This window comes from Corvus moneduloides, chromosome 18 (genome assembly GCF_009650955.1).
Source record: "Corvus moneduloides isolate bCorMon1 chromosome 18, bCorMon1.pri, whole genome shotgun sequence".
Taxonomy (NCBI): Eukaryota; Metazoa; Chordata; class Aves; order Passeriformes; family Corvidae; genus Corvus; species Corvus moneduloides.
Window position 1 is genome coordinate 13707651 of NC_045493.1, and position 18333 is coordinate 13725983.

Genomic DNA, 18333 nt, shown 5'->3' on the forward strand with positions numbered 1-18333 from the left:
GGGCGGGATCTCTAGTGTCTGGGGCTGTGGCAGGCTCTGGCTCTGGGGTAGGATCTCTAGTGTCTGGGGCCGTGTCAGGCTCTGGGGCAGGATCAGGCTCTGGGGTAGGAACTCTACTCTCTGGGGCCATGTCAGGTTCTGGGGCAGGATCAGGCTCTGGGGTAGGATCTCTAGTCTCTGGGGCTGGTGTCCGGGTAGATATCCAAGCCAATCTCAACTTATCCTTGAATGCTAAATAGAGTAGGCCTATCAGCAGCAGATGGTTAGTATTCAGAGGGAATTTAAACCCTTCGAAAATTGATGGGGTGGGCCCAAAGAACTGGTTGAGGGGTTGGGGGAAAACTTCCCCTGGTGTCATTTCCTCACAGAAGGTACCATTGTTAACATAACCCCAAAAACATGTGCTCAGTGTGTGATAGCTGTTTATCCATGTGCCCACATTCCGGAGGAAGTTAAAAACCCATGAATTCCTCACCTTCTCGACCCATAACGCAAGCTGGATAACAGCAATGGTAGCCTTAGTCAGAGGACCCATATTCAAGTAAGGAGCTGCAAAGGGGAAGAATATAGCCACGGCCACATGCCACCCGAACCAGGGTAAACTAGACCACATAGTGCTGCCTAACAAGGTTCCAATATCCAGCACACAAAATAAAGTTATCCAGGAACTGTTATTCCTTTTTCACCTCTATCTCTTAATGCCCTTAGGCCCCACGTTGGGCGCCAAGATCTGTCTCGGTTTTGAAAGACAGGTGTCTGCTAAGGAAGGCAGAGGCCCCCCTTGAAGTGGCAGATATAACCCCTTTTCCCTCCAAGTTATTATATTTTGAAATCAAGAGCCTTTAGGCGAAGATGTGGGAAATAGGAATAACAGTTCTTTACTATATATATATATATGTATATAACCAGTCAAACAAAACAACAACAACTATGGCAGTAACAGCAATCACAAACCCAGTGCCAGCCTTCTCGGCTGTCAGGCCATTTCCCCTCGGGTGCAGTTCCGCTCGCAGCCGGCAGGGGCGCTGGCGGCTCCCGGTGAGCAGGGCAGGTGCGATGGTTCCCCCGCGGCTGCAGGGGGCGCTCCGGAGCGAGCTCGGGACACACGCGGCACCGGTGCCCTGGGATCCCGGGAAGGGATGGAGCAAAGGCTTCACAAACCGCTGGGCAGTTGATCCCGGGCTCTCAGGAACAGCAGGCTGGAAACGGCAGGGACAAACGCAAATCCCGGGTGGCAGACGAGATGTATCCAGATGGGAGAACCCCACGGAGGCCCAGGCAGGCAGGGCGAGCAGGGCTACAGCGTAGCGAAAGCTCGAAGCAGCAGCGGAGCAGGGCAGCCACAGCTCGGTCTCCAGCAGGGCAGGGAAAGCGGCTTTTGGGGTCCCGGCGTTGTTTCCAGCAGGAAGAAAGAACGGCCAAAAAGAAAGAAGCAGCAGCTCCTTTCTCTGCAGCTTCTCTCTCCGGACGCTCAGAGCGAACTGAACTCACACCCAGGTGTAGACAAAGGAGTAGCCAGGTCCGCCCCACTCCCCTTTTGTCTTTCTTAAGTACAGCTATTTGTCCCCTAGCAACATGCATATGGGAGAAAATTCCTTTAACAGAGAAAAAAACAGACTAAACTAAAACCCCAACACCAGTGAAAGTAAAGACATCCCTGGTTTATAGAACTATCCTGTACAGTTTTCACCATCACTCTTTATTATTGCCTATTGTAAGTTACCCCATGTTTTGCAATGAAGTCCCAGGAACCCAGCATCACTCATAAGAGGTGATGTAAGAGAAATTAGGCAAATTAAAATTTGAAATACATTAAAAAGATCGAGTAGTCTGTAAAAGAATCCATAATACTTTATTTGTCAGTGGCTGATGACAGAAAGGCCATTAACAGTAACTAGCAAGTCAGTGCCATGCACCAGCCTTGCTGAGTCAGTTATCTTTCATTTGTAATTGCAAATTTCCCCTCCTCATTTGCCAGATCTTCAAAAGATCCATGTTTAGTTTGCAATACGAAAAGCAAATTGTGTCTTGAAATGAGTTTTTAACACTGTCAGTTCTGATTAACAGCTTCAGGTTTCCCAGTGGTGCACAAACCCATCCGTATCATTTAGCCAAGCCCAACCAAGGAAATATTAAAATATCTATTCCTGTGCATAGCTAATGGCATTGTGAGGCATTCAGGTATGTCTGTTAGAATGTCACACACAATCCTGGAGACTAAACCCAAGAAATTCTCCCTCTCCAGCTTCAACTCGGTACTCATTTCCTAACTTTCATCAACTGCAGCAGTGTGTCAATCTAGGAATTGTTCTAAACCCCAATGAGCAGCAGGATATTAGCAAACAATTACATGAACACAGTGCTCCAACATGTGCAAAGTGTTAGCAATCTGTTTGATGAAGTTTCCATTTATTCATCACAAAGTCTCAGTTCTCTCATTTCTGCAAGAAGGATGACTTCTCATCCTCCCTCTTATACATGACCTAGCTGACATCTCTACAAAGGAAAGCTGGGAGAAGAAAGCAAACTTTGATCCAGGCAAGAACAGGGAAGCACAGCATGAGGCTTCTATCAAGCATTTCCCAGCCTCCGATCATTAGCTCCTGAGAAACTTCCTGAACCAAGGATGGCTTCTCTTTACTTAATCAATGCAGCAGCTCTCCTCTCCACAAACTTGTGTAACCTGCCTCTGAACCCAGGTCAGTTTTCAGAATCCAAAATATCCCACGGCAAAGAGCTGCACAGGTAATTACACTGTGGGAAGAACTACCTCCACTTGCCTGCTTTGAACCTGCCCTGTCCGAGCCTCGCTCCTTTTACCTCGTTCCAGGAAACAAAAGAGACAGCTGAGCTCCATCCCATTCCTGCTCCATTGCTGCCTCTCTCCCCTGACCACTGTGGGCACAAACCACTGTCACATCTTCCTTTTTGCTGCCTTTTCAGAGGTAGAAAATTTAGACTGATTCATGATTCCTCACCTGGAAACTACTGACCATGTCTGTGGCCCTTCCCAGAAACTTCCTTCACCATCTCCAGTGTCCTTTTTGTAACAGAGTGACCAAAAGGAAGGCAGTGCTCAAGGGACAGACACACATCAGGCTTACAATGCAAAGAATCCATTTTCTCCTTCTTTATCAAACTATATATTTGCAGTAAAAATCACATCACAGCCATGTCTGAAATGCCACTATGGCATTTAACTGGCAAACATTAATAACTGAATAAAAATCCCACTGAACTACCTGGTGGAATATCTTCTCAAAGACAAAGAACTATGAAGATGTCTTGTCAAAACCAGGAAAGACAGTGGAGTTAAAAGGCAATTCTGTAGCTCTTTTCAAACATCTCACTGGCTGCCCAGAATGTCAGTAATATTACATTTACAGCAGATCACTAAAAAGTTTTCCCTCCTGGCTGTTACCTGAGCTGTGTGTGACAGCACAAAACATTTTCATAAGTAAACACTACATTTTAGTAAGGAACTAAGAAGAAAAACATGTCATAATTTTATTATTTTACTTTTATCAAGCACAAGTTTTTTCCACATAACTGCAGGAGCTCTCCTTTCCCCCTTCTGCTTGCATTATTTTCAATCACCCAAGCAGAAAGAAAAAATCTATCACTCCCTCTGCTCAATTTCATCTGTGCTCAAGCATAGCAGCACTCTCCTCACTCTCCTTGTGCTACCAGCACCACCATCTTCATTATATTCCTAAAATCCCACCACCAACTGCAGCAGGAAAAGGATGCACCTCAATGCCAGCTGTGTCACTGCACTGCAATCCTCTGAACTCAGGATCCGAGGTTCCCATCTTGCAACCAGAACAGGATTTTATGCACAACTGAAAGGAAGAATGGGAGGAAGAGTAACTGGATCGTTACTTACAACCCTTGATGCAAACACCTTACAAATATGTGACTGACAGCAGCTTCCACAGCACAGCTGTCCTAAGGCTTGTACTCAGACCTCCTTCTGACTTAGAAGAAAGATGATCACTTGCTCCATTATCCCTCCCCTGGATTTTTCAGCAACAATGTCTTTCTTAGGAGATGATCCAAGTGCTAGCCAAAGCAGTTTGTACAGCTTGGAAACAACAATATTACACAACTCAAATACTAAGACTCTATTAGAACCTTTTGATTTTTATGTAAAGAGTCAGGAATCCAAACATCGTTGCTTGTCCACAGTTGCTGTGTTTAGATGCTTTGCTTTGTCACAAGGTCATTTGCTCCTCTCACAGGTTGGTTTCAGAGGACTCACTACCCACAAGATTTGCCATTTTTGCTGCAGCCCGTGTCTAGCTGGTGCCCACCATTCCACTGTGACATCTCATTTCTGTCATCACCTGCTAATGATCTCAAGTGTGCCCTAAACCCCAGCGTTTCAGAGTTCCAGTGTGTGTCTCACATCACAACCGATCCAAAGCTGGGACCTTCCACCTGACTCCCATGAAAGGAACAAGATCATTCAAAAGTGCCTGACAGTAGCAGTTTTCATTTGTTCCTGCAATCAACTGACAGTCACAAGCAACAAATGCAACAAACACCCCCAAACTCATCCCAGTCAGCTCTGAGAGCAACCACACAACAGAGCAAGGATGAAACGCAGAACCTTGTCCTTAGCCCACAACAGAAGGTACAATGACAGGAGTTCTGTGCAGCCAAATTTACAGAATCCTGATTAATCCATCACTGCAGCCAGCACTTATTCTTTGAGATCATCTCAGAGAGCTCGGTAGCGGAGCTACACAGTATTACTAGCTGCTACATAATTTCAAATTTACACTAAAATTCAGCAAGTCCACATACAAAATCTGTTTCCTCTCCCATCTGTTTTTACTGGCCTTGTGAAAGCCAAAACTTGATTCAAACTGTTCTCTGCAGAGTCTTCGAGGTCCACAAGCTCATAAGAAGCTCAACAGCAGCAACAACAAAATAAGTTGCAGTTAGGGACCTTCCAACCTACATACGTGGTTCCCCATCCTTATCCAGAGGCTGGAAAATCTAAGCTCTACAAATAAATAAAGGCTGAAAATCACTCTAAAGCCATCTTTACAGCAGCAATTTCCAACAGCAACTGTAAAAGAACAATTTCAGCAGAGTTAGAAGATCTCTGGCAGTTATGGCCTGATAGATTTATTGGCTATGAAGGCAGTTCAGAGGGAAGCCCCAGTGTGGGTGAAACCTGGCACCTCCAATTGCTGTAACCCTGAAAGACATGCAGCTATAATTAGAACAATGATTATGGCTGATACTAGATTAGGAGTCTGCTACCATTCTGCTTCAGTGTTGAAGCTGAACCAGCTTTCACAATAATGACCAACAGTCCTATTGTTTCCTAACTGCAGAAAGTCACAAACTGCTCCATGGAACAGGAAGTGACAGCAAAAAACTCGCACTTGAAAGGGGAACTGGAAAGTGCCAGGTTATAGGATCACATGATTAGAAACACTATTCCGAGAACCATCAGCTCAGATTTAGAGCAGCAGGATGGATCAATCTGCCACTTCTAGAAAAACAGCTCATTTATAAACATGGTTGGGAAAAGCTGGTCTGTCCCAACTTAGCAGGAACTTTTTTTGCTCAGCTGACTGGTGGAAGTCACTCGATACTAAGTCTACTGGGTCCTTTTAACAGCACTTCTAAAAGCATGCATTTAACAGAAAGTCAGAAACTAGAAACCACATCTTTCAAATTCAGAGAAGAGTAAGTACTGCAGTTCAGTTTCCGATTTTCCACAAAGTGATTCTGCTAAATAAAAAAACCTCTCATTATATTACAGCTCTCCACCCAAATTCCATACACACATTAAAGCTGAAAAATTCACACGGTGACTTTTAAGAGATCTGCAGTGAAACGTAATTAACATTCTGAAAGGTGATTGTGCCAACTAAAGTACATGATATACAATTCATACCTTTGTTTGGTACTTAGGGGAAAGAGGACAAATCTTATCAGCACACATCCAGCCAAAACGTGTTTGCATTGTGCTCTGGCCTCCCAAGAATGTGGCTCTGGGAGACAGATTTTATTCTCAGATATATAGATAGATACAGATACATAGATACAGATATACACACATCTCCCCAGCAGTTTTCTACATTCCTATGCAGGGACAAGGCACCCAAGAGGGCCCCAAACTGCACACCAAGGTAAGTGGCATGCTGTAATATATTTAACTAGAGATAAGCCAGAAAAAGAGAGAAGGGGGAAAATTCAGTCCTCGGCAGAGCTCCACTGATTATTATGGCCCAGAAAGGAGTATTTCTTTGCTTCACCCTACATAAATCACTGTGAATTACCTGCAAACCCAGCCAAAAACTGCTTTCCTTGAAATCCTGGGGGAAAAGCCTTTACAAAATCCAGCTACAACAGCTACACTTCCATTGGCAATGGCTCTTCTTTTGCTCTGTTCCTGCCATTATTTATCTCTCATATTTAACTTTCATAAAGCATTCCGGGGATAAGTGGTCAGTTTTGAAAAACATCTTACAAGATAAAGTCATACTAAAGCTATTTCACTTGATGGGCTCAGGCTGGTTTAAACAGAATTAATGCACTGGGGACACACAATCCTGGGCTATAATAATGTTTTACATTTATATACTGCCTTTCACCCAGAACTCCAGAATTCAGGATGAAATGCCAAAGAATGACAAATACAAACTGCACAACAGAGAACAGAGGTATGTTTGGCAATGATACTGTGGCAGATCCTCCCTCTTACAAAGAATTCATGGCATTTCTGACACCTGCTCTAACCAGAACTCAGTGAGCCAGTAAACAGACATGCAATTGGATTTTCAGTTCAGTCAGAAAAGCTGCTCAGTACCTGAACATACTGAAATTCTCCATTTGTAAAGCAGAAATTACATTTCAACATCCACAGCCAGCACAGCACCTTAGCACAGGACTGTAAAAAAGTACACGCAACAGAGCATTCCAGTTGCTACTGAACTCTAAGTTGCCTCTCAAATGTCTTCTGTGAAGCCACTCGGTTCTGCAGTGATGACCCAATGAATGATATCACTGGAGCGGATCCGGATAAGGTCATCGGACAGGACATGTCCTTATGGGAACAATGCAGGTGATGTTTACCACGTTGAGAGCAGATTCCACCCATCATGTGATGCAGCGCTAGCCTGCACAAAAATGTCACTCAAGGGCAATGCAGTGCTCAAAAAAAAGTGCACAAAACCTGTTTGTTTTGTAGCCTTCGTTTATCACAGGATGGTAAAGGCCTCTAACACTGCCTTAGAAGGCCCATGTCATCCTTGTCAAAGCTAAAAATGTGTATCCTGTACTTCATCTGATGAGCTCTGAGGTCAAATTAACTGGGTACAAGCTCACAAGGGAGGATAATTAACAGCCCACTTAATGGCCATTAAGTATTCAGCCCAAGTCCTCAAGACGCTGATGGCTTAGCCAACTCAGAAGGCAGGGTAACCATGAAACCAAAGGTCACAAGGGATCTGACACCCCACAGGCACCAAACTTTTATCAAAGAGGGCACAACTTAACAACTCGCATTACACAGGGAACAGAGCTGGACGATCTGATACCCTCCAAGGCCGAACACGTACAGAGAGATCACTCAGTCGGGCACTGTCCACCCCACCAAGGCAAGCCCCTCTGCCACCCCTGGGGCACCCACGAGCGCTTCAGCAGCTGCCAGACAATACTCGACCTGGTCTGCCCCGAACGGGGTGATGTTGGCCTTGACCGAGCCGACGCCCAGCCCCACGAGGACCAGTCCCACGAAGGTGGCGGTGGCACAGTAGCGGGTGGCTCCCAGCGGGGAGCAGGGCGCCAGGGTGGCGTTGGCCGCCGGCGAGGAGCAGTTCTCCACGGGGAACAGGGGGATGTCCCCGCAGAGGCCCTGGCGGGTGTGCGGCGCGGCGATGACGGGGAAGGCCAGCATGCCCAGCAGGTACAGCGCCATGCTGAGCAGGATGGTGCCGAACTTGCCCAGCAGGGCGTCAGCCAGCCAGCCCCCGAACGGCGACACCAGGTAGGTGATGCCCATGAAGAGCAGCAGCGCCTGGCTGGCCTGGGCGCCCTCCCAGCCATAGGGCGGCCCGTTGAGGAACAGCACCAGGTTGGAGGTGATGCCGTAGAAGGCCACCCGCTCCAGCAGCTCGGCCAGCAGCACGGCGGCGCAGGCCAGCCGCCGGCCCTGGAAGGCGCTGCTCGGCCCCCGCCCGCGCTCGCCGCTGCTCAGCAAAGGGCTGCGCTCGCTCGGCTCGGGCTCCTCCATGGCCCCGCGTCCCCCCGGCCCCGCCGCGGCCCCGGCCCCGGCCCGAGGGACCCGCCCCGGCCCCGCCCCCGGCAGCGCCGCGGCGCCATTGGCTCAGGGCGCTGTCACTCCGCCCGCCGCGCCGTCACGGGGCCGAGGCGGGGCGCGGCGGGGCGGAAGCGGCGGGGCCGGGCCCGGCCGGCCGTGAGGGGGGCCCGGGCCGGCCGGTTCCCTAAAGTGTCCGTCAGCGTGTCCGTCAGCGCCCGGCCGGGGCTGCGCACCCCGGGCTGTGTGGCGCCTCTCCCCGCTGGCGTCCCCTCCCCGGTTTGGATCGGCTGCCGGGCCGGGCCGGGGGGCTGCAGCAGGGAAATGGGTTTTCACGGAATCTCGTTCGGGTTGGAAGGGACCCTGGAGATCATCCAGTGCAACCCCCCTGCTAAGGCAGGTGGCACAGGAGCGCGTCCAGGTGGGTTTGGAACGTCTCCAGAGAGGCAGAATCCACAACCTCCCTGGCCAGCTGTTCCCGTGCTCTGCCATCCTTAATGAAAATAAGCTCTTCGTGTAGAGGTGGAACTTCCTGTGTTTTAGTTTATGGGCACTGCTCCTCATCCTGTTGCTGGGCGCCACTGAAAGGAGCCTGGCACCATTCCCTTGGCACCCGCCTCTGAGATATTTATATGCATTAATGAGATCCCCTCTCAGTCTCCTCGAGACTAAACAGGCCCAGCTACCACGGTCTCTCAAAAGAGAGATGCTCCAGACCCCAAATCATCTGGGGTTTTTTTATGGTTATTTAATGCCACAGTTCAAGATTGTCCCACGACAGGTCTTTCTGCAGGAAAAGGTGATAAAGGTGCACTGTAAAAGGTTGGTTTTATACGTTTAGAAGCAGCAGGCCCGGCTCAGCACCCCAGCTGTGCCTGGTGACTCAGGGGTGGGAGCAGCAGCTGGGTGTGAGGGCATGCAGGAATTGCACAGGTACACATGGAGAATGAACACTCATCTGAATGGGACAAAGCATGTGATTAAAATGGGAAAACATGAATTAGTGCTTGCAAGATCAGGACCCTAAGATGTGCTGCAAGTTCCACCATCACACGTGCAGAGGTAAAGGTTGTGAAAGTATGAAATTGTCTTCAGGAGCAGCTCTTAAAGTCTTATTTTTGGCCAGAACAAAGTGGGGAAGACACTGCTGGTTGTGTGTTTTCAGTGAAAAAGTTAAATTGATTGACATCATATAGTTACCTACCAAACATCTAGGCATGACTTACTTTGGAGAAATGTTGGTAGTGGAGCAAGTGATGCTTGTAAAAGTAAATATATTCATTTAATAATGGGCCTGTGTAAATAACATATGCCATTAAAATGACTCATTAAATATATTCGCTCTCTTAACTAGTTAACAAATTTCATGACAAAGGACAATGAGGAAAAAGCAAGCAGCTGTTCAGACATCTCTTTGTGAACTACTGTAACATGACTGATTCTGTAATAAAATTACATTTCAGCTTTTCCTAGCTTAATACAGTATGTGATATTAACTGTGATGACATTTTCTGAGGAGTTCAGTAGTATTTTCTGGAGACTCAAAGTAATGAAGCACAGTTTGTGTTACTGTGACTTATTTTCATGTTCTAGGCCCTTCATAATTTACCTTGATGAGTGAGATTTCTATATTGACCTATCCCACACCTGGTAGAAACAATTAACAATGCTGAACAGAAGTTGAAATGTACGTTAAAATGTTATTTAATTCTTCAAGTACAGAGATGTGGGTACTCTCGCTGAAATTCAGAAGTTACTGTTGGAACCCGAACCTTCTCTCTGGCAGTATGGCAGCTCAGGAAGGAGGTTTTAATTCTCCAAACAATACTTAGCTCCAGTGTATTTAAAACTTCATTATGATACATCCATGACCCTTTCTCTGAACACAGTGGCTGCACCTGTGTCTGTGCAGGAATATATTAGTGCCTGTATGTGTTTTTGACACACAATGCTGCACATTTCCAGGCTGTTATTTTTTTCAGTCAAGGCCTATATAGCATAAAGCCGGAGTTACCATAAATAGTGATAAAATGTTAAGATCTCTTTGAATGTTTCCTTTATTTCCTCTTTATTTTTCAGATGGTTGAGTTTCCTCATTTCTCATGGAGCAGGCTTTGTCTTACTTTGATGTTTGTTGTTTTGTCTTGTGTTGCACACTAAATGTGTTGGACAGCTTCTGTTAATCCAAAACGTGGCTTTCTGAGCCACAGTCAGATACCCTGCTTCAGGCCATGCACCTGGAGAATCCCCACTTTTGGTGATACAGGGGCGAGGTTTTTCCTGGCTGGCATATGCTGTCAAACCTTCCTGGTGTGATGCACCTGGGTGATCTCTGTTGTGTGGGGGAGATCTTGGAAGCAGGAGGGTCTGTTGGGGAAGGATTTAGAGTAGCAGTGTAGCAGGAGCTGAAGGGCAGCTGCAGAAGCCTCATGCAGCCTGTGTGACACCTTCAGGTCTGTGACCAACTCTCAGAAGCCCAAATGTGCTTCACATGGGCCACTTCAAGGCTGGAATCCTGGCCAGACGGACACAAGCCCATTACATCTCAACAGGAGTGGGATTTCATGCCAGAAACACTTTCTAAAATGGTGACAAAGCTGGTTTAGTTCTGCCTACCTGTAGATTAACATTTACGCTATTTTTAGCATTTATGCAAGATTTGTTGCTCTTCTAGATTGTAGCCAAAATTTTTAGTTCCAATGGAGTTTGAAGTGGTCCAAGTAATGTTGTGTTGAATCTAAGTGATAACTCAGTGAGATGCAGTTAACACAGCTCTGCAGCATTAAGAGTCGTTAGCAAAACATGAGCCTGCCTACCAAAATGTTTACAGTTTGCCAGAACCCACTCCAGTGTGTGTTTTTATCACTTCTGAACCGTCAATTCCAGAACACCTGTTAGCCTCAGAAGTCCACACAAATTATTGGAAGAAGTACTGTTTCAAAAAGGATTACATTTTATATTCCTCTGCATGTGGCATATTTTTCTCCCTCTACCTGACACTGAAATATGAAGAGTAATTTAGGCCACAGTAACCAGGCACTGCAGCTTTTGAAGAGCACTTTTCCCTGTCTTTGCCAGCCTTTGGGGAATCAAGTATCTGTATGGCCCTGTGGTGAATTGTATCAGGCAATCAGACTGGTTTATAAGCAAAAAAGGGAGTTTTCTGCCCAATCAGCCCCCCTTCTCATCACTACCAATGTCCTGCACCTGTTCTCAACACTTTTACAAGATGCTGAAACAAGTTCAGGGTGGGTATCTACAATCAGCCACCTGTTTCCTATTAATCTCCCAACAGACTCCCTAAATTGGCCTCTCATCTTAGTGCCTGCTGCCCCACTCAGCTGCTCTTTGTGTTTCTGATTGTAACTGGCGTGGACCCATTTTGTCTTGAAGACTGGCTGGATAGTTCGGGATATGCTTTTCTTAGTCCCAAGTTCAGGTTTGTTCTTTTTATCTTCCCTGTTTTGTTGTATCTTTGGATTCTGCCTGCTGTTGTGGTTTCTCACTGGACCTTTCCTCTAGTCTCACACACTTTTGGCTCTACTTCATTATATGGCGTTCCTGATGTTTGGAGTGCTCCTTGACCCATCCCGTTGCCTCGTTCTTTGGGCTAGTACATTCCTCTGGCTGTTCTGGTGGTTGGTATCTTATCCACGTTTAGTTTTTATTTTTTTTTCTAACTGTATTCCTGCACCGAGTATGAAGCATCTCATGGGAGGCATATGGTGATATGAGGAACTGCTTCAGGAGGCAGTGGCTGCTACTATCCTTCTATGATGTTCTTCTCAAGGGGCCTTTGCGTTAATGTTTCCCTGGCCATGATCTGAGCGCATCATCTTTGTGGCTGAGGAACGAAAACACACAGCGCTATTTAGAGGTGTGGGAAGGCACCCAAGCCTTCTGGCTCGCTAGCCGAGTGCCCTCTGCCCGGGAACACCTGCCAAGGCTGGCCGTGCCCGCACAGCCGGGCCGCGGGTGGGTCGCGCAGCGTCCGGGGCTACGGCCGGTTCAGCCCCGGCTCGACCCCGCTCCGCAGCGCAGTTTCCGGGAGCCGCGGGCAGGTGAGGAGGCGGCGGCGGCCGCGGGCGGAGCGGAGCGGCTGCTATGAGGCTGCTGCTGCTCGCGTGTCTCCGAGCACAGACCGGCAACGCCACCACGGCCGCTAGGATTCAGTAAGTGCCCGCCGCGCTGGGAGGAGGGATGCGCTGCGCGCTCCCCGCGGGGCTGCGCCGGCGGTGGGGAGGCGGCCCCGGTCCCCGCTGCCCCTCGCAGCCGCCCCAGCGGGGCCGGGCAGGGGCGGCGGGGCCCGCCCGCCATGCATTGCCCGCGCCGGCGCACGGAGGCGGCTCCGCCGAGCCGGGGGTGTGCGGGGGGCGGCGGCCGAGCCACCCGGCAGGTCCGGGGACACCGCGGGGACCGCCCCCGCTGCGGCGCTGCCCGGGCACCGTGCCCTCCCGGCGCTCGCCGTGCCCTCCCGGCGCTCGCCGTGCCCGCGGTGCGGGGCAGCGGCCGCCGGCGGTTCCCCAAAGCGCTGCGTGAGGGCCGCTTGGCTGGCTGGCTGCTCCCGCGGGGTGCCCCTCGTCCCTGGCCAGCCGCCCCGCGCAGCCTGGCACAGCCCGTGGCGGTCAGCGGTTTCCTGAGGCTGCCTCCCTGGGATATGGCCAGGATGGGCCAGACGACAGTGGGAAGGGCGGGAGGCAGCGCCCGAGGCAGGGTCTGTGCCGGAGCCATCCCGCAGCAGCAGCAGCTGTGCAGGAGCCGCTCCAGTGGCTGCCCTTGCTGGAGGGTTCGACATGCGGCTCTCGTGGGGATGACGGACACGGGTCTGCAGTGCTGGGAAATTGCAGGGGCTAACAGAACGGCAAAAATATTCCTAATGTCCCCATTTAACTTTTTCTGTGACGTAGAGAAAGGACGTGGCTGACAGCATCGCTGAGGGCTTCACTGTGCATTGAGCTATAAAAAAAATAAGTCACTATAAAAATGAAACAATTTCCCACTGGTTTTGTCCTCTTGAGGCCCAAAATAACGGTTTGGTTTTATCTTATCTGAAAGTCATCCACAGTTTAATTGTTTTCCTTAGGATGAATCTCCTGGGATAGCCTTCTGCTATTACCAGTTTTCCCTGTGCTTGATCTGTGTATTATTTTATGTATAATGTTATGCATAAAAACATCCACAGACATTAGGTTTTCACACTGCTTGTGTCATACCAAGTGCAGCCTTAGACTTCTGTAAGGCTACTCTATTGTACAAGGTATTGATAGAACATATCTGCTGGTCCTGTCATGTTGCCCAGGCACTGAAGATACAAAGCAAGGGGAGTATAAAGACCAGAAAAGCTGAAGGTTTTGGTATTTTAAAGCAATAATTGTTACTAAAATATTGAGACAAAACAAGTAAATTCTTATGTATGTATATATGCATATTTTTATGCCTGTACATATCAGCAGAGTTCCTGTGTGGTGGTTTCTGTGGCATTCCACATTTCCTTTCATATCTTACTCTTTGCTCTCACTGGGTAATACACAACTAGTTATTCTTGGGGACATCACTGCGCATTTTTCCTCTATAAGGTTATTTACCTTTACGAATTAAATATTTACTTACCTTCTTCCAATTCCACTTTGAGGAAAGTCAGACAAACATTTAGACTGTGGAGCAGTTCAGAGCTAATCTAGTGGAAAGCAGGTTTTGCATTGTTTCTAGTTAAAGTAAGTTGGAATAAGCCAGAAAAACAAACCATAACAGAGTCTGTCAAACTGTCTTTTAATTACACTGAGATTGATAGTGATATGTGAGCACACTGCACTGAGGTACAGTCCTTAGCAAGATGCCTCTACTTGAGTCATGGCAACCAGCAGTTGTGGTGGCTCTAACTGTAACATGTGATGGTGGCCTAAAATAAGGAGTTTTAGGATGAAAGGGCATAGAGTTGGTAAGCTACAGCAGCTCAGCTGGCAGATGGTTTAACATATAACCACGTTAATGCAGCCATTTGCAGCTGTGTGAACACATTTCCAGTGACCTGTACAGAGCACAGCAACCCACTGCAGCATCCTGTTGCTTCCCAGGAGTACTGTACACAAAGTGTGGGAATTCCTTACACAAAGTGGATGCTGTTTTCTCATGCACAGAGACCTTCAAACAGAAAGAAAATAGCGAGTGAAAGATAAACTTAATTCATGTTCACAATAAAGCTGGGTAAAGGATTCTAACAGAAGTAGTGTTTGAGAGTTAGTAGCTTATGTCACGCTCAGTTCCTGTCTTATCACCTGCTGTAAATGTTGAAATAATGTAAATTTACCTGTTCAGGGAAAGAAAACAATTCTGATCAGGGAAAAAGCAAAGAGTATTAGCTAGCAATTAAGTCCATCTTCCTGACTAAAAGGCTAGTCAGGTCATTGCTAAAACCATCCTGTGCAGATATTTCCATCCAGTATTGGTTTCCTTAAGACTTTATGCTATTAAAAAAACCTGGAAAGCTCTATGTGTGACCAGAGGGTTGGGCATGTTACTTTTAACACTAATCTGCCATACCTGAGGTTATGTGTGCATGGTAAATTTTGTATCATGTATGTTAATACACACAAAATACTTATTTCAATTAATATTTGGCTACAGTTGTATCTGCATACGAGCTTAGGAATTTATTTGTTCAATATTTTTTTTTTAATATTGAACTTTTGGTTAAATATAAATGAAACAATGACATTGTCTCCAGGTTGAACACTTGCCAGCATAGATTAATTTTATGGCTTAATATCACAGTGTATACTCTGTTTATGATATTACAGCTTTTTCAATAACTGCTTCATCTTTTCATAAATAAGATATTCATTTCCTGTGTTTAAAGTAAGTGGTGACAAAGGTACCAGAATCTAATTTGGCTAAAAATCAACTTGCTAAAACAAGTGCTATAATGAATGTGCTGTGGGCTTTATTCCTATTGGTGTGCATAATCTTTAATCACCTTAAAAAATATGAGCAAATAATAAAGAGCAAGCAAAAGTCCTTGTTTAGGCTGCCATTGTTCAGCCTTAGAAATGAGATCAAACAGGGTGTCAAGGAAGAAAAAAAGTTAATCTTCCCTGCCCCTTGAAATGTTTTGTTCATCTTTTATTACTTGGTAGTAAGGAGGAATAGAAATCTGGAATTAATAGATTAATTAGAAAGATTTAGATTAAGTATTTTGCCAATATGTAAACATTTTCTGGAGAAGGAGAAATTGTTTTGGTTCTCATTAAGTGGCCAGTTGAGACAGCCATTCTGTAAATCTTCAGGTAATCAGCTGCAAGAGAATTAAAAACACAAGTTCAGGGACGCTTATCATTCCTCTTGACAATTGTTTTTTAGATTAGACATTTATTGGAGTAATTCTGAGCCCAGACATTTCATCTTCCCCTGTCTGCCAGTGTTACAATCCCAGGGCAGGGAATGCTCCTCTCCTCGTGGCAGGTGTGGGAGCTCCTGCACCTCCCTGCGTGGGTTTGCTCAGGTGCTGGGAGATCTCTGCTGGCTCTGCAGGGCCGTTCCCAGAGCAGGAACCTGCAGGGCAGGTGTTCATCTGCACCTTTGCATGAGCTGCCGTCGCTGGCAGGGCCTGCCCTCGGTGCTGCTGCTCCCCAGAATGGCCAGCACTGCAAGAACCACGTGTAACACAGGTTTAGGCTTTGCAGAGTTCTTTGTTCCTTCCAAAGCTCAGTTACTGACTTCAGAACACAGAGAGACGAGGAGTTGGTCACCTTCTTTGCTCACATTTTTAATTTCTGTGATTCACAGTGAATTTTATTCATACTTCATTGATGGCAATACAATTAATTAATGCAATGCAATTTGTCTGTGTTGTCACAAGGGGAAGTTTGAGAGGGAAATAAAATGAAGGACATGTTGTTTTAATGAGTATGATGAAATAAGATCATTGACAAAGAAAACAGGAGATCAAGCAGGGTTTCAGCTCTTGTAATTTGATGAGCTTCAGTGGGAACTGTGAGTATTCAGGTCTGGCCAAGTTTATAAGAGGCAGTGGAATGACTCTGCTCACTTAACAAGCTCTGAATTGTGCCATATACATTTAACAGTAGCTGGTGCACAGCTGCTGTGCAGAACAGACAGCTGAGGGAAAGAGATAATTAATATTTTTGGATGAAGCCTATTTTGTGCCATTCAAAAAGTGTCAGTGTATCCACCTACCAGGAACTTTTTGGAAATCAAACATTCTTTGTCTGCAAGTAATTCCATTAAATCAGTATCAGCTGAAATTTAGAATGTAAATGTTTCTGAGAGGTAGACATCACATAAAAGAGAGCAAGTTTCACAACCATAATACCTTAGAAGTAAGCACACTTTTAACTCCTGTGCCTTCTCATCAGCCAGGCTGTGTTTGGAACTCTAAAACTGTTTCCTGATATGAAAACCTGTGAACTGCAGATTTGTGTTGAGGGAGGGAAGACTGGCAGCCAGGAAAAGTAAGAAGTAGTGATCAATAATGTAGGGAATAAAAAATTAAACATTGTAAAACATCACTTGGTATTTCATAGATATGTTAGAGAAAAATGCTTTTTCTATAGAAATCTCGAAGCGGAAATGTGTCAGAAAAAGGTTGTACCTTTTAGCAGGATCTCTCTGCACACAGAATAGATCCAGAGAACACACTTAGAAATTTCACTTTTAAGCTTTGTGATTTCCAAAGAGTATAAAAGATATACCAAACAAAAGAGAAATTCATTTCCTGAACGCTAAAATGAGTAGGACTGGAAAATACTTTGTCCAATATTCAAGTGTGTATAAATATCACAGTGTAAGCAGTGACCAGTATAATGTACTGTGATAAATGCTCTTTCGCATTCATTGAATGGCTAAAGTTTTCCCTAATGCTCTCTGCCTAGGAAAACATCCAAAATCTGGGATCTGACAGCTCAACTCCATTTTAGAAAGAACATTCTCCCCAAGTCATGGCATGGGCTTCCATGAGAGTTTCAGTAGAAGGGAAAAATATGGCAAGGCAAATTCTAGATGCAGGCAATAATCACTATTTGTTAAGACACTTGGAAATTTATCTCCTATATTAAGAACTGTGAGAGAGAGAAAATGTAGCCTTGAGATTTAGCATTTTCAGTGTTGTCTTTGATTCCCAGACAGAAGGAGCTGTGTTAATTTTTATTTTTCATTCAGAAAGTATTTGTTTATGAAATGGCAAAATAATGTGAATACACAGTTGCCAGGAGGAGAAAAGATATGGATAATGTGTCTCTTCTGTCTTGGCTTCATTCAGGGACATCTGTGACTTCATAGACAGATCAGTCTTCAAAAAAAATCTCCTGCAATAACTCTCTAATCATGTTCCTTAGTAACAGCATATGTGTGAAAATCATAGTCTGCTTTTTTTGGTTATAAAGATGAAAAGTCATTTAGAAAATATGAAAATATCACTGTATCAGTACTTAAATGCTACCCAATAACTCTGCTTCCACACACATGTATTTCCATATATGTATAATTTGAAGCCTGTTACTAATGATATCAAACTCAGTGCAATGTTTAGGGGATTTAAGGCCTCTTTAAATATGGGAATTTGACTTATTCTGGGAATATTTGGTAATTTTTCCATCTAAAGATGCAATTTTTATACATGCTCCTGAGTAGAATAAAAATCTGTAAAAAATAAAAAACCAACTTGGAAGTAGTAGAGGTAATCCACAATGCCTGAGCCTTGGGACACTTGAGGGAGTCCCTCTCTATTTACTGCAGCAACAGCTGTCATTCCCCAGTGAGATTTGGAGCTGTGGAAACTGTGGAGGAAAAGTAGTCATCCCTAGTATATTTAAAAAAGAAGACACTTTTGACTGGAATTCCTGGCTGAGTTTCTTGATTCCTGATGTCCTGAGAGAGTTATTTTCAAATTAATTGTAATATGCAAACATATTGCTTGTACATGATAGTGATTTATGGTAATTGGGACGCTGATGGGAAAAAGTCCTTTTAGACTATTTAATGAGCACCTGTGAAATTATGGAATGCATGCACGAGCATCCCAAGTATTTGCCCGAGAG

The 18333-nt window shown here is 45.8% G+C and overlaps 2 protein-coding genes across 4 annotated transcripts in view; one reads left to right on the forward strand and one right to left on the reverse strand.

Annotated features, from left to right (window-relative positions):
• SLC15A4 (solute carrier family 15 member 4) overlaps positions 1–8321 on the reverse strand; it is a 30170-nt gene extending 21849 nt beyond the window's left edge. Inside the window, exon 1 of the mRNA XM_032127732.1 lies at positions 7688–8321. Within this exon, the coding sequence (XP_031983623.1) occupies positions 7688–8257 (570 nt within the window). The 5' untranslated portion in view covers positions 8258–8321. The remainder of the gene's footprint in view (positions 1–7687) is intronic.
• A 137-nt stretch (positions 8322–8458) lies between these two features.
• GLT1D1 (glycosyltransferase 1 domain containing 1) overlaps positions 8459–18333 on the forward strand; it is a 47345-nt gene continuing 37470 nt past the window's right edge. Inside the window, exon 1 of one of the 3 annotated variants that reach the window (XM_032127932.1) lies at positions 8459–8702. Coding sequence is in view for 2 of the 3 variants with exons in the window: in XM_032127933.1 (XP_031983824.1) it covers positions 12386–12453 (68 nt within the window). In the remaining variant the exon portion in view is untranslated. Of the gene's footprint in view, positions 8703–12345; positions 12454–18333 lie in introns of those variants that run through there. The other 2 variants (XM_032127933.1, XM_032127930.1) reach the window with 2 other exon arrangements.